The sequence below is a fragment of the Entelurus aequoreus genome, linkage group LG20 (assembly GCF_033978785.1).
Source record: "Entelurus aequoreus isolate RoL-2023_Sb linkage group LG20, RoL_Eaeq_v1.1, whole genome shotgun sequence".
Lineage (NCBI taxonomy): Eukaryota > Metazoa > Chordata > Actinopteri > Syngnathiformes > Syngnathidae > Entelurus > Entelurus aequoreus.
The window spans coordinates 3992620-4014849 of record NC_084750.1 but is presented as its reverse complement, the minus strand read 5'-3'; the positions used below and the strand labels follow the sequence as shown (position 1 = coordinate 4014849).

Sequence of the window (22230 nt, the reverse complement as noted above, 5' to 3'; positions counted from 1 at the left end):
CGAGGATGGGTCAAAGCAGAATATAATTTCACCACACCTAGTGTGTGTGTGACTATCGTTGTGACTTTAACATAAATGCAAAAATCTTAACATGTATTGGTAACTTGGTATTGGTATCTTTGGACAATTTTGACCAGTATTTTAGGTCAAAGCATAATAATTTTGTAAATGTATCAATAAGTGCTTTAAGTACATTATATTTTTGTAACATACTTATTTGAAACCTTGATCTTGCAGGTGTTGTGCACCGCGCTATTATTGTGAAGGGCAGAAGTGTGCTGTGTTGTTCTCAGCTTGACGAGTAGATTTGGTCACAATTTCAATAGACCCATAATAAATTCATAAAAAAACCAAACTTCATAAATGTTTTTTGTGACAAAAAAGTATGTGCTCCAATCACTCTATCACAAAAAAATAAGAGTTGTAGAAATTATTGGAAACTCAAGACAGCCATGACATTATGTCCTTCACAAGTGTATGTAAACTTTTGACCACGACTGTATGTAACACGTGCAAGCGCATTAGCTTTGGGTGTTGTTTGCTAATGATAGAGATTTGGATAGCCAACATTAGCCTATCATAACAACAACATGCTTCTCTTGACCGCTTTTATACGCGTGCACACGCTCTCTGCGCGTAAGTGTTGACAAGACCGGGTGAGTGAGTGCCGTAAACACCAATCATTTTATTCGGGCTGGTAAAAGAAACATTGTTACACAAACTTAGTAATTGTGAAACATATAAACAACTTAAAGGATAACTGCACCTTTTTTTGGAATTTGGCCTATCGTTCACAATCATTATGAAACAATTAATTTTTTTATTCATTCTAACTTGTAAATAAAAGTCTGCTAACAGTGATCCTCTATTCCGCCCATATAACCCAATAAATAACCATCCAAAAAGCGCCAACAATACTGCAAGTTTAGTGATATAGTTATTATAAGCGCTAAAGCAGACAAATTATGTATAGCGGCGGCGTAATCGTGAGCTTGATTGACTGATCAGCTGCTTTGTTTCCTTGCTCGTCAAACTTTATTCTATATCATAAATAATGCCTCTCACCTGGATTGTAGAAGGATAAGGACATATTCCGACAAGTTAGTACACTATGACAGCCAATTTACACCCACAAATGACGACACAAAAAGATGCTTGGCTCCAACTCCCTTTTCTTGGTGAGAATTATTAATCCTTTTCCATCTAACTGGGAATAAATAAACATCTTAGCAGTCTGCATCCTATTGACAGCAGATCTTGTTCAGTAAGTGATGTTTTATTATGTTTGTTGGCTCTCATAAAGTCTGTAGTGAATGATAATCAGGGATGTTGTGATGTGTTTTTGAAATTAATGATCCGCATGTTTGAAAATGAGCAAATACATAAATATTAAATGTTATTATAAATGTGCCTGTTACTACATTACATAAATACTTACATCATGTATATAAAAGCTTAATTGAGGTGTTTGGATGTTTTTAAGGGCTTTATAGGCAGAATAGAGCAGACTTTTAATCACATTTATTTAGAATGCATTAAAAAAAAATACATCTGTCGTAATGTTCTTTAATAGTGATTGTGAATGATAAGTAAACATCCCCAAAAAGTGCAGCTCCCCTTTAAACACATTTATGTTCTGTTAAAGCACATATGGTAACAAACTAGCCGGTGGTGTTCATGTTATATTTTTTTGCTTTGAAATCTGTAACTGTGAGCAAGGTGCAAACAGCCCCTTTAAAGGCCTACTGAAACCCACTACTACCGACCACGCAGTCTGATAGTTTATATATCAATGATGAAATCTTAACATTGCAACACATGCCAATACGGCCGGGTTAACTTATAAAGTGCAATTTTAAATTTCCCGCTAAACTTCCGGTTGAAAACGTCTATGTATGATGACGTATGCGCATGACGTCAATAGTTAAACGGAAGTCTTCGGACACCATTGAATCCAATACAAAAAAGCTCTGTGTTCATCTCAAAATTCCACTGTATTCTGGACATCTGTGTTGGTGAATCTTTTGCAATTTGTTTAATGAACAATGAAGACTGCAAAGAAGAAAGTTGTAGGTGGGATCGGTGTATTAGCGGCTGGCTGTAGCAACACAACCAGGAGGACTTTGACTTGGATAGCAGACGCGCTATCCGACGCTAGCCGCCGACCGCACGGATGATCGAGTGAAGTCCTTCGTCCTTCCGTCGATCGCTGGAATGCAGGTGAGCACGGGTGTTGATGAGCAGATGAGAGCTGGCTGGCGTAGGTGGAGCACTAATGTTTTTATCATAGCTCAGTGAGGTCCTGTTGCTAAGTTAGCTTCAATGGCGTTGTTAGCAACAGCATTGTTAAGCTTCGCCAAGCTGGAAAGCATTAACCGTGTATTTACAGGTCCATGGTTTAATAGTATTGTTGATTTTCTGTCTATCCTTCCAGTTAGGGGTTTATTTCTTCTGTTTCTATCCTCATTTAAGCACGATGCTATCACGTTAGCTCCGTAGCTAAAGAGCTTTGCAGATGTATTGTCGTGGAGATAAAAGTCAATGTGAATGTCCATTTCGCGTTCTCGACTCTCATTTTCAAGAGGATATAGTATCCGAGGTGGTTTAAAATACAAATCCATGATCCACAATAGAAAAAGGAGAGAGTGTGGAATCAAATGAGCCAGCTTGTACCTAAGTTACGGTCAGAGCGAAAAAAGATGCGTCCTGCACTGCACTCTAGTCCTTCACTCATGTTCCTCATCCACAAATCTTTCATAATGGCTCAAATTAATGGGGTAATCGTCGCTTTCTCTGTCCGAATCGCTCTAGCTGCTGGTGTAAACAATGGGGAAATGTGAGGAGCCTTTCAACTTGTGACGTCACGCTACTTCCGGTACAGGCAAGGCTTTTTTTATCAGCGACCAAAAGTTGCGAACTTTATCGTCGATGTTCTCTACTAAATCCTTTCAGCAAAAATATGGCAATATCGCGAAATGATCAAGTATGACACACAGAATGGATCTGTTATCCCTGTTTAAATAAAAAAAAATCATTTCAGTAGGCCTTTAAGGCCTTCTGGAAATGTGGCCCCAAACATATTTTAGTTGAGTAACCCTGCCCTATATGTAATACCATGTATAGAAGCTGCTGTCCCAAGCATACCTTGCCACCGCCATCCCTTCGGCCAGGGTCAATAACTTTGATGAAGGAATAAAATAGCTGTCTGATTCGGGAATCTCCTAAAAAGGCCACTCGCTTTTTTGAAAGGCAAGTTTTGGCTTCCCTGTGAAAGAACAAAAAAGTGTCAGTATAATGTAAAAAGAGCCGTAAAAGTGCTTTCATGTCTAACACTGCTCTTAGAGCTTTGTTTCACGTTTCCTTATAGCAACAGTAAGTGCTACTCACATGCTTTTGTATTTGTGCATCATGCAGCCATAAGGCTGCCAAACGTTCTCCCCCAAGTAACGTCCGCTGGACAGCAGCCATTCACAAGAGTCTCCGCCTGGGGGGCAAAACACAGAGAAGCTACTGGTTACGACCAGGCACTAAACAATGCTCTGCTACTCCAATTATTTCCATCAGACTGACCGAAACCTCCTCTCTCTGTACCCATTCAGAGCTATCGGTAACACTGGGCTCTGATATGGAGCATGGCACAAAATAAATGAAGCCTTCAGAGACAGTCAGTCATTTGAGTGTGCAAAATGAGAAGAGCCTTCTGCAATTGAATCAATCAATAGGAAGAGCCAGTTTCCCGCACAGTCATTTATTTGTGGCGGCCCGCCACGAAATAATTACGTCCGCCACAAATAGATTTTTCGGCTTTTTTTTTTTTTTTGTCCTGTCCAGCTTCTCAGGCAAATCATATAGTTGATGTAGATGCCCATATCGGCTGTTAAGATTTACTTTACAAAGGAGAAGTGTAGGATACTTCTCTTGTTGCCTTATTTGTATTTGACTTTATTAAATGTATTTATATTATCATTTGGTGCAGCCGGAGCAGGAGGGGATAGAAAGAGAAAAAAGAAGATTGTGGGGACAAGAGGGGGATTAGACAGAGAGACAAAAACAACAACAGCAAACACAACAACAACAACAATAGAGCAACATCAGCAAATACGACATATACAAATATGATGGTAAAAGTAATAGCAAATAAGCAGTTAGCGAAAATAAAAAACAATACAGAAATGACAATGAGCATTATTACACTACAAATGGAGCAATACAAATACCAATACTTTACCCTTATTATCAACAATACAGTTGTTCAAATGCAACAATACATATACCTGTATGTAATGATAACTTGAGATACGAAAGAATGCACGCAGTAACAGTCACCTATTACCATACCGACGAGCTAACGTGTCCAGCTTATAACCCTGTTGTCAATAAACACACGTGGAGACGGTGCTTCAGATACTAATACTAATTTGATACTGTAGTAGTTATCATTTGTGTATTCATAATGTAAAATGGATGGATGGATGGATGGATGGACGTTTAAAACAAAACTGTTATTATTAATTAGTAAGTATAAATTTTTTGAGCCTTTTTAGAGAAAATCATATCATTGTAGTAAATTATGCAAATTACTCTATGATGTCATGGTGACCACGCCCATAGCCACGCCCCCACCGCCGCAGGTATCTTGGCAGTTTATGGGAAGCACTGAAGAGACTCTATAGTAGAGATGCGCGGATAGGCAATTATTTCATCCGCAACCGCATCATAGAAGTCGTCATCCACCCGCCATCCACCCGAACTAACATTTTATCAAAACCACAACCGCCCGCCACCCACCCGCTGTTATATATCTAATATAGACGATGCAAGGCATTAGTGAGGTTAGAAAGCATTTGCCTTTTAAAGAAAGGAGACTGATCCAATGCAGCAGAGACATTCAATGCGTTCCACGCATTAATATCTCTTGGCCACGCATTAGAGGCTAAGAGATATTAATGCGTGATCATATTATTTATCATTATTATAATATTATTGTCATTTCCATTAAGAAAGTGTTGGCTATTATTGTTATTATTTTTACCTGGTCTTTAGTATCCCCACGTTTGCTGCCGGCGTTGCCATCTGTTTATTTTTTTCTTCTTCTTCTGTTGTGTTGTGTTACGCCAAATTTCTTCCCCCTACAAACCCCCCCCCCCCCCATTACTTCTGTGGTCATGTTTTCCTCTTATGTCATTGACAGCCAACCCCTTACCGTTTCCACTGCCGCGCTGACTGATTAACCCTAACCATTCCATGACAGTTACTATATATAACTGCAGACTCTGGAATGACAAACGTTGAACCTGTAGTAGGGATGCAACGATATTAAAATTTCATATCACGGTTATCATTATTATCGCGGTATGGTTGAACGTTTTCAAAAAGGACTTCGACACACACGGAAATCTTTTCAGCAAGTAATTATTTTAAATAACTATGATATATAAACACATTGTTAGAGAAGCCGCTATTTTTTATGTTTTGTGTTTAAGCGTCACTGATCATGTTTTAGTCATAGTATTTTACCTGTTTTAATGGCTAAGCTTTTATTGTTTTAAATATTGCTTTGTACTGTAGCACTTTAAGGTTTATTTAAAATAAAAGTGCGTAACAATTCAAATCTATCATTATTACCGTAAATTCCGGACAACAGTCGCTACTTTATTCCTAAACCTGCGGCTAATTCATGGATTTTTCTCTGTTGACTGCCATCATTTAAAAAAATCAAAACAAGCAAAGACACTGAAAAGGTGTTATTGTTTATGCTGTGGCGCCATCTCTTTGACGAGTTTGCTCACCGCTGGTGCTGCAGTGCCCTTCTGTTTAAAGCTTTCAACCGAAGTACAATTGCAGTTCCGTCTTTGAGCTGTCCATAGCGTTTTTACTCGTATGAAGAGAAGTGAAGTATATTTATATAGCGCTTTTTCTCTAGTGACTCAAAGCGCTTTACATAGTGAAACCCAATATCTAAGTTACATTCAAACCAGTGTGGGTGGCACTGGGAGCAGGTGGGTAAAGTGTCTTGCCCAAGGACACAACGGCAGTGACTAGGATGGATTCTTCATTCATCACTCCAAGCAACAATTTTAAGTTTTACAGCAGTTATCACCAACCTTTTCGAGCCCAAGATTCCTGGTGTCAAAGTGTGTGTATTTGTGTATGTACATATGTAACATATATTTTTGTTTTTCAAAGACAAAGCTTTGTGGTTTTATTATTGGCTGATGTCAACATTTTATTTTAAAAAAATTTCTCATTGTGCTTCTTGCTTTTTCACAATTTTTGCAGGTATTGTTTTTTCACGTGTCTACAGGACCAATGACAAAGGATGATGATGACATTTTTTCCCAACATTTTTGCGATCGACCGGTAGGGTCTCAAAGATCGACTGGTCAAACATGATCGACGGGTTAGCGACCCGTTTTACATTATAACTAAAACAATTCTTACTTACAAAAGCATCCCATATGTGATGTCTGTAAGAGTATTTCCATGCATATTTGTATGTGCTATCGTATTCTCTTCTGTGTAAATAACTCATTTTGCAACATATATATCTGTGGCTTATAGTCCGATCCAGCTAATATATGGAAACATTATTTTTTTTCCAAAATTTAGTGGGTGCGGTTTATATACAGGTAAAATGTGTCTGATGAGAGTTTGATTACATCTCCACCGCAACGCACGAAGCTCATCAGGTTATGGGCTCAGTCACGCAAGTCTAGAGCAACAATGAGGTAACAGAAGTAAGAAGAACTGTTAGCCAAGAGAAGCTACTAGACGAGCCTGGATAAAGATGGCGCCGAGAGACCCCCGCAAAAATTGAGGGCTCTACATGCCACAGCCTGAGCAACGTCTTAGAGATTTCGAACTATAAAAAGAATAAAAGTGAAAATAGCCGGAGCAGGAACGCTACAACAGCAGATTGTCTTTGATGGAACAGAAGATAAGTATGATCTATGGGAAACGCGATTCCTTAGCCGTTTACACAGTCTGAAGCTGAAAGACACAATTTTGAGAGAGCCCGCTGGCGAGGCTGCCATAGCTGCAGATCCAGCGAAAAATGCAGATTGTTATGCTCAACTAGTGAATGCACTAGATGATAAGAGCCTATCATTGATAAGACATGACGCCGCCAATGATGGAAGGAAAGCCTTGAAATTAAGAGAACATTATTCTGGAAAGAGCAAGCCCAGGATTCTAAACATGTACACTTCATTGACCACCATAAAAATGGAAGGGAATGAGACTGTGACTGATAAGGGCTGAGAATATTATTTCAGCTCTTTGTGATGCAGCAAAAAACATGAGTGACAGGCTGCTTGTGGCCACCATTTTGAATGGACTGCCAGACTCATTCAAACCACTGGCTATCCACGTTACACAAAATGAGGACAACGTGACATTCAAGGATTTCAAGAGAAGACTGAGGGTCTATGAAGAATCTGAGAAGATGAGGACAACCGGACCTGCAGACAGTGTGATGAAGACCATGATGAAGACTAGCACAAAGCAAAGCAAACAAGGCACCAAGACACACTGGAAGGAAGGGGAAGCCACTCCGACATGTTACAAATGTGAAGAAAAAGGACATATCAGAACCAGGTGTACCAAGAATGTATGGTGCAGTCACTGCAAGAGTAACACACACGCAGAGTCTCTATGCAGGAAAAAGGGAAAAAACGGAGCCAGAAAAGTTGCAGAAGAAGAGGAGGACATCGACGACGGGGATCAATGTTTCATGGCCAGGCATGCAACAGACGAGAGGCCATCTGTCAACGTGAAGAAGAAAGGGATAATGGTGGACGCCGGAGCGACATCTCATATTGTGAACGACATCGCCAAGTTCAAGAGCTTTGACAACACATTCCAGCCCGATACCCATTCTATCGAACTGGCGGATGGGACCAAGTGCAGTGAGATGGCGCAACGCAGAGGGACGGCGCTGATCTATCTGCATGACAATGAGGGACGACAACAAAGAGCGCAGCTACAGGAGGCAGTGTATATGCCAACCTATCCATACGACATCTTCTCAGTAGCAAGGGCGACAAACGATGGAGCGACAGTGACATTCAAGAAGGGAGACAGCCACATGATCACCAAGAAAGGGGACAGGTTCGACTTCCATGAGAGTGCTAATCTGTTTTACTTACCAACTGTTCAGAAAAATGTTGATAAATGCAATATGTGCCACGACATACAAACCTGGCATAAAATATTGGGTCACTGCAATTATGAGGATGTACAAAAATTAATGGGTGTGGTAAGAGTTATGGAAATCAGAGGCAGTGCAGCCAGGCCAGCACAACTGTGTGAAATATGTGCAAAGGGTAAATTCACACAGACAAGAAATCGAGAGCCAGACAGAAAGGCTACAGAGCCCTTACAACTGGTCCATACTGATTTAGCCGGTCCTATGAGAACCCCAAGCTTAGAAGGTCAGAAATATGCACAGTCCTTTAGGTGCCATGACTGTATATTTTCTCAAATGCAAAAGTGATGCGGTACACGCCACAGAGAGGTTCTTAGCAGACTCCGCCCCTTTTGGGGAAGTTAAATGTCTACGCTCGGATAATGGTACTGAATTTACGAGCAAGGAATTCAAAGCACTGTTAACCAAAAATAAGATTAAGCACGAGACATCTGCCCTATTCGCCTCACCAAAATGGCACGGCAGAGAGAAGTTGGAGAACCCTCTATGAGATGGGCAGGTGTATGCTTTTTGACAGTAAACTACCAGACAAAATGTGGAATTATGCTGTACATGTTACAAATGTACATGTACAGCAAAACAGATGTTACAGTAAACGCACAAAGAAAACACCTTATGAGATGCTCACAGGCAAGAAGCCAGACATGTCCAAACTTCAGAAATTCGGATCTGTGTGCTTTGCATACACACAAGAGAAAGGGAAGTTAGATCCTAGATGTGAGCAGGGTCGTTTTATCGGGTACGACAAGAACAGCCCAGCTTATCTTGTGTATTATCCAGACACAGAAAAGGTCCAAAAACACAGGCTAGTGAAATTCACAAACAAGACAGTCAATGAAAAAGAAACACAAACACATGGACCACACACTGAGTATCAGGACAGAGAGGTACACTCCAGGGTCCTTGACAATGAGGAAAATGATGATGAAAAAATGTGAAATGCATTCAAAATGTTCAAGATGATGTTTCTGTTTCTGAGATTGAAGGTGAACAGTCTAGCGCTGGGGGTCAGGGAAGAAAGAACACACCTAAAGTCAGGAGAAGGCCTGTGCGCCTACAGGAATATGACATGGAAGACACAGCAGACAGGCTGGTAACTAGCGTAGACTCATGTATAGAGCAGTTTGCGACATACCACAAAATTACCAGGATGCCACACGATCAACCAGGTCACAACAGTGGATAAGTGCAATGAATGACGAAATGCAGTCACTAAAATCAGAATCAGAAATACTTTATTCATCCCCGAGTGGAAATTAAGGAAGAGAATGATACATTCAAAATCACCCAGGTACCACCAGGCAAAAAGGCAGTGGGGGGTAGGTGGGTGTATACACTCAAGAGTAATACAGATGGGTCAGATAAGTGTAAAGCAAGATTTCTTGCAAAAGGTTATAGCCAAAAACAAGGCATCGATTATGAGGAAACATTCTCGCCTACTGCTGACATGACAACTGTCAGAGTAATAATGCAAAAAGCAGTGCAGGAAGATCTAGTTTTACATCAAAGGGATGTGAAAACCGTATACCTACACGCACCAATTGACTGTGAGGTCTATCTCGAACAACCTGAAGGTTATGAGAAAAGGTCAAACACAGGAGAGAAGCTAGTAAGCAAATTAGAGAAGTCTTTATATGGTCTCAAGAAGTCAGGTCAAAACTGGAATTCTCTGTTGCATGCATATCTCATTGAAAACGGTTTTGATCAAAATCTTGCTGATAACTGCCAATACACAAGGGAAAAAGAAAATGAAAAAGTGATTTTGATTGTGTGGGTTGACGATCTGATAATTGCTGCTAACAATGAGGAGGTTGTGAAAAATGTCAAAGTGATGCTCACTGAGATTTAAAATGGAAGACCTGGGGAAAATAAACAGTTTTCTAGGGATAGATTTTAAACAGTCAGAGGACCAAGTCAAAATGTCACAACACAGGTATGTGAACAAAATCCTCTCCAGATTTGGGATGCAGGATTGTAAGGCCAGAGAGACCCCATGCGAGTCAAAACTCTAATACACAGAAAATGCTGTAAAAATGGAAGGACCAATGATTTATCAAGAGGCAGTAGGAAGTTTGATCTATTTGGCTACTTGCACTAGACCAGATTTAGGTTATGTGGTCAGTAAACTTTCCCAGCATTTTGCTGAGCCAAGTGAGGAGCATTGGAACACTGCAAAGCACATGTTCAGGTATCTTAAAGGTACAACAGACCGTGGGTTATGTTTTAAAAAGGATGACACAGGTGAACTTGGTCTAATAGTCCACAGTAATGCTGACTGGGCATCTGAGGTCACAGACAGACGTAGCACCACAGGGTACTGTGCCAGTTTTGTGAGAGAAGTGCACTCATTTCATGGAAGAGTCGAAAGCAACCGACAGTTGCACTGTCTACCTGCGAGGCAGAATACATGGCCTTAGCGTCAGCCGTACAGGAGTGTATGTATTTGCAACAGTTACTCAAGGGCAGTGTTGGTAACGTTGGTAGTTACTGTAACGCCGTTAGTTTCGGCGGTAACTAGTAATCTAACGCGTTATTTTTTATATTCAGTAACTCAGTTACCGTTACTACATGATGCGTTACTGTGTTATTTTACGTTATTTTTTATGTAGTATCGGCTAGAAACTGAAGATCTGAGTGTGTTTTTTTGCAGCGCTGCACAGTTGTCCTTCTGAATCTCTTGTGTCACAAGGAAGAGGCGCTGTGTGTGTGTCTGGGTGTGGGGAGGTAGAAGGGGAGGGGTGTGCGCGCAGCAGCATTCGTGAGGGAGGGGCGGAGACAGAGAGAGCGAGAGAGTTATGATAAACACGCATGCGTCGCCAGGCTGAGCTTTTTATCGATAAGATTTATCAGATTTAATTTTTTATTATCTATAGCAGGCGTGTCAAAAGTGTGCCCCGGAGGCCATTTGCGGCCCACAGCTAATGTTTTAAAGGCCCACGGCACATTTTAAAAATACTATTAAAATAAACAAAAACATAACAAAAGTGTAATGTTATTATGAATTATTGACCTATCCAAGGTTCCGATTACTTCACATCAAATATTCCACTTTGAAAAATATTTTTGGTGGAAGATTTTGCATATTTTGTGTGTTTGCCATTAAAAACATAGTTTTGTTTGACAAAAAAGGGTGGAAAACAAACAAAACAACAACATAAAAAAAACTGAAACATTTTTAAATGAGGGATAGATCTGAAGTTGATGTAGACTCCAGAGATTTAAGCATTAAATATAAAATGTATGTATGCCCTGGCACACCATTATCATCATTTCATGACAGACGCAAAACACTTTTTACACTTTTATACTGAAATAAATACACCAACAACTTTTTAAATAAAAACATAGAAAAAACAAAGTTCAGATCCATGAAGGAAAGAAGAAAGTGAATGAATGTTCAGAACTGAATACATTTACATATGTATACAAATTTGATTTCTTTTTTTATTATTTTTTTTAATGAATTAATTAATGTTTATGACAACCTTTTTCCAAAACACAATATAGAATGTTAGATATAACAGGATAATGCATACATTTATCTTTTTTTTCCCAAAACGCTTACAAAAAAGTGGGGTCCCAAAAATGTACTGTGGTACCCCATTTTTATGACTTGATGGGTCCCTGGGACCCCATTTTGAAAATTCCTAGCACCAACACTGCTGTCAGGGGAGAAAAAATGCTGTATTTAAATAAATATATTACTTATAAAGCAAGTCGAGTATCATTGGCAAATTTTCACCTAGTCCCGGCCTTGGCGTGCTGCCCGCCTTGGCACGCATATATGTGTCCTCTTTTTGGGATTTCAGAATATGGTCAGCCTAGATATTATCACTACTTTTCTTTTGTCGAGCACAAAGAAAATAACATTTTAGTTAAATACAAGTTGTGTCAACTCAAATCTGCTGAAACAGCTACAAAAGAAACATGCTTCGACGAAGCTAGTAAAAAGACACTTCACCTCCTAAGCAACAGCGGCTGGATTTTAACGAGGCACTGCTGGCAAGGACAACATTGATAGAGCCATTGCAACGTATGTGCAAGAAAACATGCAGGCTATTTATACAGTGGAGTCACCCGCTTTCAGGCAGCTAATTAGCATGATACCGGCGTCAAACAGCAAATGGCACGAAAACATTTTCCAACCTCCTGGACACAGTGGACAGTGAGTACATAAACATGGAAAGCAAGCTAAAGAAGACACTCCAAACTCTGCCTCTACTCATCATTTTAAATTTTCCTGAGGGAACTCTCCTGAAGGAATCAATAAAGTACTATCTATCGATCATTCAGCACTGAAGGTACACACACTCTGTCAATTCTCTTATACACTCTTTCATTCTAGACTTCTAGGAGTGTTTGATTATCACATCACTCTAAATGTATAGGCTATAAAGTTCACAAACATAAAGAGGGATCCTAGTGGGCCAGGCCAATCTTTACTTATCTCTAAACTAAAACTGGGGAAATGCGTAGAGTGTTCTGGGCTTCAGACATGATTTTATTTCAGAATTCCTTGAGAGAAAAAACGCCTGGTTAGGCTTTGTGTATGTAAAGTTAAAGTACTTCCTTGGTTTACAGCTATGATGCTATTATGCTGTTTGTTACTTATGTATGTTATGTTGCAGATATTTAAAATAGTTTTGTCAATTTGTTCTGGCCTGAAATAATTTGGCCCTTTGAAACATATCTTTGTTTTTGTGTGTTGTATGTAGACCACATTGCTTAGTAGAGTTCAGTGATACAAATGCATGTCAAGTTGATCAACAGATTGTATTATTCTCCAGTGCAATAACAGTACTGAAATGAAGGCTAAAAGGGCATTAATGGGAGCTTTAAAAAAAGAAGAAAAAAAGAAGTAACTAAATAGTTACTTTTCACAGCAACGCATTACTTTTTGGTGTAAGTAACTGAATTAGTAACTGAGTTACTTTTGAAATGAAGTAACTAGTAACTGGTTTTCAGTAACTAACCCAACACTACTCAAGGGTATTGATAAGTGTCAGTATGCACAAACCAAGGTTTACGATGACAACCAAGGAGCTATTGCACTAGCTAGAAATCCAGAAACCGACAAAGGTGCAAACATATTGATATCAAATATCATTTCATATATGAAACTGTAAATAGTGGGAGAAATTGTTTGGATTATTGTCCTACTGACAACATGATTGCTGACTTGATGACAAAACCAGCCACTAAGCTACAACTGAAGAAGTTTGCTCAGTATTTGTTTGGCACTTAGAGTGCAAGAAAAGCATATAGTGTGCCAAAATGTGTTTTTGTTGTCTTATTTTCTATCAAAAATAATGTACCACAATAAGCTAAGAGCGAGCGGGGGTGTTAAGTGTGGTACTGTTGTACGCCCTTACCCATCATTTCCATTAGAGGGCAGTGTTTACCTCTGTGTTATCTGACACCTATGCTTCCTGTTCCGGTGTCTTGAGTCATTTCATGTGGAGAGTGGCAGCACAGTTACGTTACTGCCGATACAATAAATATACCTACAAGGCCAAAGGTAAAATGTGTCTGATGAGAGTTTGATTACATCTCCACCGCAACGCACGAAGCTCATCATACATGTACGCTCTATCGTCCCGAAAATGCAGTATTTATCATATCTGGCAGGCGTTGAGCAGGTCTTTAATGCACCGTAAAAACACCTCCGTCTCGTATTCCACTGAGTTTATATCAATCCCTCTGTTCTAAGAGAGCACAGCTTGCAGGTTCAATGTACAGAATTTTATATTTTAGTAGCTTAGACACCAATGTGTTTAAATAAGTTTGGATTGGGGTACATCGTTTCTTAATGGGAAAATACTAGGGGTGTAACGGTACGTGTATTTGTATTTAACCGTTTCGGTACGGGGGTTTCGGTTCGGTACGGGGGTGTACCGAACGAGTTTCTAAGTTAAAGTCTTAAAGGCCTACTGAAACCCACTACTACCGACCACGCAGTCTGATAGTTTATATATCAATGATGAAATCTTAACATTATAACACATGCCAATACGGCCGGGTTAACTTATAAAGTGACATTTTAAATTTGCCGCTAAACTTCCGGTTCGAAACGCCTCTGCGGATGACGTATGCGCGTGACGTAGCCCGGCGAACACGGGTATGCCTTCCACATTGAAGCCGATATGAAAAAGCTCTGTTTTCATTTCATAATTCCACAGTATTCTGGACATCTGTGTTCGTGAATCTGTTTCAATCATGTTCATTGCATTATGGAGAAGGAAGCCAAGCAAGCAAAGAAGAAAGTTGTCGGTGCGAAATGGACGTATTTTTCGAACGTAGTCAGCCACAACAGTACACAGCCGGCGCGTCTTTGTTTACATTCCCGAAAGATGCAGTCAAGATGGAAGAACTCGGATAACAGAGACTCTAACCAGGAGGACTTTTGATTTGGATACACAGACGCCTGTAGAGAACTGGGACAACACAGACTCTTACCAGGATTACTTTGATTTGGATGACAAAGACGCAGACGTGCTACTGTGAGTATGCAGCTTTGGCTTTTTTTTGCGTATGTACGTAACTTTTTTTAAATATATAAGCTTTATGAACCTTGGGTTAGGTGAACGGTCTTTTGGGCTGAGTGATTGTGTGTGTTGATCATGTGTTTGAATTGTATTGGCGTGTTCTATGGAGCTAGGAGCTAGCAGAGGAGCTAGGAGCTAGCATAACAAACACGCAGGTGTTATTATGCAGGATTAATTTGTGGCATATTAAATATAAGCCTGGTTGTGTTGTGGCTAATAGAGTATATATATGTCTTGTGTTTATTTACTGTTGTAGTCATTCCCAGCTGAATATCAGGTACCGTGAGTATGCAGCCTTGGCTGCTAAACATTCGATAACTTGACCGTATGTGCGCGTCACGTACGTAACTTTTTTAAAATATATAAGCTTTATGAACCTTGGGTTAGGTAAACTGTCTTTTGGGCTGAGTGATTGTGTGTGTTGATCAGGTGTTTGAATTGTATTGGCGTGTTCTATGGAGCTAGGAGCTAGCAGAGGAGCTAGGAGCTAGCATAACAAACACGCAGGTGTTTTTATGCAGGATTAATTTGTGGCATATTAAATATAAGCCTGGTTGTGTTGTGGCTAATAGAGTATATATATGTCTTGTGTTTATTTACTGTTGTAGTCATTCCCAGCTGAATATCAGGTCACCCTCGGGTCTCACAGCATCTTCCCTATCTGAATAGCTTCAACTCCCCACTAGTCCTTCACTTGCACTTTACTCATCCACAAATCTTTCATCCTCGCTCAAATTAATGGGGAAATTGTCGCTTTCTCGGTCCGAATCTCTCTCACTTCATGCGGCCATCATTGTAAACAATAGGGAACTTTGCATATATGTTCAACTGACTACGTCACGCTACTTCCGGTAGGTGCAAGCCTTTTTTTTATCAGATACCAAAAGTTGCAATCTTTATCGTCGTTGTTCTATACTAAATCCTTTCAGCAAAAATATGGCAATATCGCGAAATGATCAAGTATGACACATAGAATAGATCTGCTATCCCCGTTTAAATAAAAAAAATTCATTTCAGTAGGCCTTTAACAAGCTGCTTTGCTTCTTCTGCCTCTGTCTCAGCACCCAGCATTGTCCCACCCACACAACCATCTGATTGGGTAAATTAAGAGCGGTAACAGCCAATCAGCAGTGCGTATTCAGAGCGTATGGAGTCAATGCTTCAGCGTCGAGCAGATAGGTGTTTAGGAGGTGAGCATAAGGGAGCAGACTCTCCCCAAATGATGATAAACACCTCCCAGTCAACTACTAGTAACATCACTATGAGCCCGTTGATGTTCTACAAACTTAAACTGCAGCTCAGCTTGCTCGCAGTCCTGGCTTGAGGTGAAGGCTAATTAGCTTTTAGCGTAACGTTAGCTCATTTTGCTGTGTGTGTGTGTGTGTGTGCATGTGTGTGGCAGGGTCCCTGCTATCACATGTTGATAAAAATATAACATTTACATAATAAAAATCAACTACAGGCTTCCCAAATGCTGTAATAAATTAAGCATGATGAGTTGACTTGAAACTGTTTAATGTTGCACTTTTTATATGTAGAAGAAAAGTTTTGTCATTTTATTTAATCCGAGCAACAACTTGAGGCAGTTTAAAGGCCTACTGAAATGATTTTTTTTTATTTAAACGGGAATAGCAGATCCATTCTATGTGTCATACTTGATCATTTCGCGATATTGCCATATTTTTGCTGAAAGGATTTAGTAGAGAAAATCGACGATAAAGTTCGCAACTTTTGCTCGCTGATAAAAAAAGCCTTGTCTGTACCGGAAGTAGCGTGACGTCACATGAGGTAATATTCCTCACAATTTTCCTTTGTTTACAATGGAGCGAGAGAGATTCGGAGCGACAAAGCGACGATTACCCCATTAATTTGAACGAGGATGAAAGATTCGTAGATGAGGAACGTTACAGTGAAGGACTAGAGAGGCAGTGATGGACGTATCTTTTTTCGCTCTGACCGTAACTTAGGTACAAGCTGGCTCATTGGATTCCACACTCTCTCCTTTTTCTATTGTGGATCATGGATTTGTATTTTAAACCACCTCGGATACTATATCCTCTTGAAAATGAGAGTCGAGCATGCGAAATGGACATTTAAAGTGACTTTTATCTCCAGGACAATACATCGGTGACACACTTAGCTACTGAGCTAACGTGATAGCATCATTCTCAAATGAAGATAGAAACAAAAGAAATAAACCCCTGACTGGAAGGATAGACAGAAGATCAACAATACTATTAAACCATGTACATGTAACTACACGGTCAATAATTCTCAGCCTGGTAAAGCTTAACAATGCTGTTGCTAACAACGCTAAGGCTAATTTAGCAACTTAGCAACCGGACCTCACAGAACTATGATAAAAACATTAGCGCTCCACCTACGCCAGCCAGCCCTCATCTTCCCATCAACAGCCGTGCTCACCTGCGTTCCAGCGATCGACGGCGCGACAAAGGACTTCATCCGTGGGTTTGGCGGCAAGCATCGGCTAGGCGTCTGCTAAGTAAGTAGTCCTTGTTGTGTTGCTGTAAGTATTGTACTTAGCCACTAATACACCGATCGATCCCACCTACAACGTTCTTCTTTGCAGCCTCCATTGTTCATTAAACAAATTGCAAAAGATTCACCAACACAGATGTCCAGAATACTGTGGAATTTTGTCGAAGAAAACAAGAGGTTTTTGTATCGGGTCCGATGAGGTCCAATCACTTCTGTGGATTTTGTGACGTCACGCGCATGAATCATATCCAAAGGAGTTTTTCAACCGGAAGTGTGGCGGGAATTTTAAAATTGCACTCTATAAGTTAACCCGGCCGTATTGGCATGTGTTTCAATGTTAAGATTTCATCATTGATATATAAACTATCAGACTGCGTGGTCGGTAGTAGTGGGTTTCAGTAGGCCTTCAATGTTGATTAACATGGGCAGAATTATTATAGTGTTCACAATGTTAAAAGGATAAAGCCATTGTTTACAAGTTTGGTAAATAAATAACCAAAAAATGTATATTTTATTGTTTTCTTACTGTACCGAAAATTAACCGAACCGTGACCTCTAAACCGAGGTACGTACCGAACCGAAATTTTTGTGTACCGTTACACCCCTAGAAAATATGTTAATGTCTATTGTTTTCATGTTAGCATTTAAGCTAACAAGCTGGCGCCGAAATAAATATCTAAAAAGTGGATGACATTTCAGGAAGTTTTGGGAAAAGAAACATTGTTGTCAGCAGACCATACAGGGGCTAGCTATATTAACCCTCTGTGCATCTGCTCAGATATGCAACAATACCATGATAATAATGATAACCGTGACAATTGTGGTCATTAGAACTGTGATTTGAAATATTTATATCGTTACATCCTACACACAACATTCATTGAGCATCACCCGTTGTGTTAAATAGGAAGTGAACCTAATGTAAACGTTATGGGTGCGAATGAACTATCAGTAAAATACCATAAGCATACTCAAATGATAATGTATCATATATACAGGTCGTCCAAATACAACTGTTTTACTTGACTTGTTTCTCCATTCAGCTCCCTAAAGTAATCGGTCTAACATGCTGTCGGAGCATGTAAACATAGCTCACTGAACGCAGCGATGGCTCGCCAGTGTTCGCTGGTAAAACCGCTACTACAACCACTCGACTTGATTGCCTTAAACCATCTCCATGGTAGCTTTAAACCCGCCCGTCCCGCCTTAAAGTGGCGTCCGGGTAACGGGAATGCACCTTAGCGAAAAATTAGCAGACATAAACAGCCAGCTACCTAGCGTTAGCATTAGCATATGTCAAGCGTTCGCCCCGTACAACTTTCACGGACCGCTTACCTCCGAAATACCGCGAAGCCGTGTGGAATATGAAGAGCAGTATAACGAGCACCAACGATACCAGCTTGGCGTTTTTAATGGTAAAATGTTGGTTTATTTCTCGCTTGCCCAGGCTGTAGGCCAGGACCGCCATCTTTGCTCCTCCATGACAACAAGCAGCTGTGAGCTCGCCACTTACTCACTCCCCCCGCCCCTACACAAACTCTTCTTCTTCTTTACGGTTTTACGGCAGCTGGCATTACTGCCAGTTGCATTACTGCTACTTTCAGATCTATTTTATAACTACATTACAGTCTACGGAGCCCCTAAAGGGACATGGGAATTTTTTTTAGACATGTATCTCGTGCGCACGAGAAACTTTTTATTAAAAAAAATATATATACTTATTTTATTTTTTTTTTATAAAAAGTTTCTCGTGGCCACGACAAAGCATTGGATGCGTGCTGATGGTTTGGTGTGTGTTAAAATGGCAGTTTAGGAGTTAATATGGCTGTATTTCCAATTAGGACTTTCCCCCATGTGTATTGTGGCAAAATGTGAATGCTTGATTAGTAGGTGTGAGACAAACACTTTATCTTCCTGGTTATTGTAACGCTACATGTTTGACATTATTTAAGACTTTATCATGCCAGGTGTTGTGCCTGAAAACGCACCCCTGCCATAGAATGCACCTCCTGACGCGGGAGCGCGCTTACGTCACTCGCTTACGTCACTCGTCTCGAAAAGTATATCTAAACTCGGCTGTAATCACCGAAGTGGCTGATATCGCCTCTTTTAAATCGCCTCTTTCGGCATAAAAAAGTACATAAAGTGAAATAATCCAAGTTTTCTTTACTTTTGGATGGATTAAAAATTGTGAGCCTTTAATGATTTCGCCGTCATTCAAATGGCTGAAATCGCCTCTTTCGGCATAAAAAAGTACATAAAGTGAAATAATCCACGTATTCTTTGTGGATGGATTAAAAATTGTGAGCCTTTAATGATTTCGCCGTCATTAAATCAGATAAGGCGAAAACAATAACCAATTAATATTGGAATATTTGCTGTCCCGAAAATGTAGTATTAATTGTCTACCTTGACAGCTTACTGTAAGGAATATATACACCAAAGTAAACCTCACTATGTACTTTTTTAGAGACATCAAGGAGAACGAATGTTTGCTGCTTCATTCGACGTGTTGTCGTGATCCAATACTCGTATTTTAAAAAATATGAAATTTTCTTTAACTTTAAGAAGCTCATGGGTGGATGGATGAATAAATAAATGAATGCAACTGATATCTACGATTGATTTGGTTTTAAGAAGTTTCAAATTGAACATTCACAAATAACGTTAAGTACCCGAAGTACCAGAGGTGGAGTTATGATGGGGGTGCATTTTCCACAGCTGCCGTAAAATGCACCCCCTATCCATCTCTGGCTAAGAAGGTCATAGAGACTTGGCACTCACCCTGGTGACTCATCATAGCCCCCTCAGTGCACAGTGAAAACCATGTGAAAATTGGACCACCAGAAGTGGAGTTATGATGGGGGTGCATTTTCCACAGCTGCCTGAACGTCCTGCCTGAAAATGCACCCCCACCCTAACTCCACTTCTGGTGGTCCAATTTTCACATGGTTTTCACTGTACACTGAGGGGCCTATGATGAGTCACCAGGGTGAGTGCCAAGTCTCTATGACCTCCCTAGCCAGAGATAGATAGGGGGTGCATTTTCAGGCAGCAGCCTGAACGTCCTGCCTGAAAATGCACCCCCACCCTAACTCCACTTCTGGTGGTCCAATTTTCACATGGTTTTCACAGTAAACTGAGGGGGCTATGATGAGTCACCAGGGTGAGTGCCAAGTCTCTATGACCTTCCTAGCCAGAGATAGATAGGGGGTGCATTTTACGGCAGCTGTGGAAAATGCACCCCCACCCTAACTCCACTTCTGGTGGTCCAATTTTCACATGGTTTTCACTGTGCACTGAGGGGGCTATGATGAGTCACCAGGGTGAGTGCCAAGTCTCTATGACCTTCCTAGCCAGAGATAGATAGGGGGTGCATTTTCAGGCAGCTGTGGAAAATGCACCCCCATCATAACTCCACTTCTGGTGGTCCAATTTTCACATGGTTTTCACTGTGCACTGAGGGGGCTATGATGAGTCACCAGGATGAGTGCCAAGTCTCTATGACCTTCCTAACCAGAGATAGATAGGGGGTGCATTTTACGGCAGCTGTGGAAAATGCACCCCCATCATAACTCCACCTCTGGTACTTCGGGTACTTAACGTTATTTGTGAATGTTCAATTTGAAACTTCTTAAAACCAAATCAATCGTAGATATCAGTTGCATTCATTTATTTATTCATCCATCCACCCATGAGCTTTTTAAAGTTAAAGAAAATTTCATATTTTTTAAAATACGAGTATTGGATCACGACAACACGTCGAATGAAGCAGCAAACATTCATTCTCCTTGATGTCTCTAAAAAAGTACATAGTGAGGTTTACTTTGGTGTATATATTCTTTACAGTAAGCTGTCAAGGTAGACAATTAATACTACATTTTCGGGACAGCAAATATTCCAATATTAATTGGTTATTGTTTTCGCCTTATCTGATTTAATGACGGCGAAATCATTAAAGGCTCACAATTTTTAATCCATCCACAAGTAAAGAATATGTGGATTATTTCACTTTATGTACTTTTTTATGCCGAAAGAGGCGATTTCAGCCACTTGAATGACGGCGAAATCATTAAAGGCTCACAATTTTTAATCCATCCACAAGTAAAGAAAACTTGGATTATTTCACTTTATGTACTTTTTTATGCCGAAAGAGGCGATTTAAAAGAGGCGATATCAGCCACTTCGGTGATTACAGCAGAGTTTAGATATACTTTTCGAGACGAGTGACGTAAGCGAGTGACGTAAGCGCGCTCCCGCGTCAGGGGGTGCATTCTATGGCAGGGGTGCGTTTTCAGGCACAACACCTGCCGTCTCAGGTGTGCCAGACATCATTCCAGATAATCACACAGCTCAATTTAATGTCCACTCATTTCATTCTTAAATGTCCTTCCAACATCCTGTTTTATTGCATTTCACGTCCACAATCTGAAACTTTCCTTTCCATAGCGCTCGAATGACAGCGCAGCGGCGCGTTCATTCATTCATTCATTCATGACGTCATCAGCTGATTTTACTCACGGCCCGCCGGTTGCTTTCGGTCATCGGTGCAGAGCGATCGTGGTTGGTCTTTCGGGTCTTCAGTGAAGTTTGTTTACTTGTTACGGCTACTCTTGCGTTCAAAAAAGGTTCGAAAAAATACAAATAAAGTAATGCAGAGTAGTCCTGAGGAGGAGGTGTTTGACTCACTAAATTCCTTAATAAGCACTCGCGGAGATATGTCGAGATTCCAAATGATCATAATTTATTTTCACAAACAAAACATTCTTCGTGCTTGACTTTCAACATAATCAAAATAACTTATTTAGCGGTAAACAAACTGTTTCACTCCTCACTCCTTCAACATGATAGACAGACAAAGGGCACCCAGCTGTCCTGTCTTCTTAATTATAGGAGGAGGAAGTGGCTCACCAGTAGGAGCGTGAGCAGCTGAAAACAATCAGTCAATCACAATTCATCTAAAACATCCAATAATTAATC

The 22230-nt window shown here is 40.3% G+C and overlaps 1 protein-coding gene across 2 annotated transcripts in view; it reads right to left on the bottom strand.

The window, feature by feature from the left end:
• casd1 (CAS1 domain containing 1) overlaps positions 1-22230 on the bottom strand; it is a 111436-nt gene extending 89206 nt beyond the window's left edge. The window contains exons 1-3 of one of the 2 annotated variants that reach the window (XM_062029234.1): positions 21772-22230; positions 3388-3484; positions 3145-3265 (exon numbers count right to left, since the gene is read on the bottom strand). In XM_062029234.1, coding sequence (XP_061885218.1) covers positions 3145-3265; positions 3388-3410 — 144 coding nt within the window. In that variant the 5' untranslated portion in view covers positions 3411-3484; positions 21772-22230. Of the gene's footprint in view, positions 1-3144; positions 3266-3387; positions 3485-18585; positions 18799-21771 lie in introns of those variants that run through there. The other variant, XM_062029233.1, reaches the window with a different exon arrangement.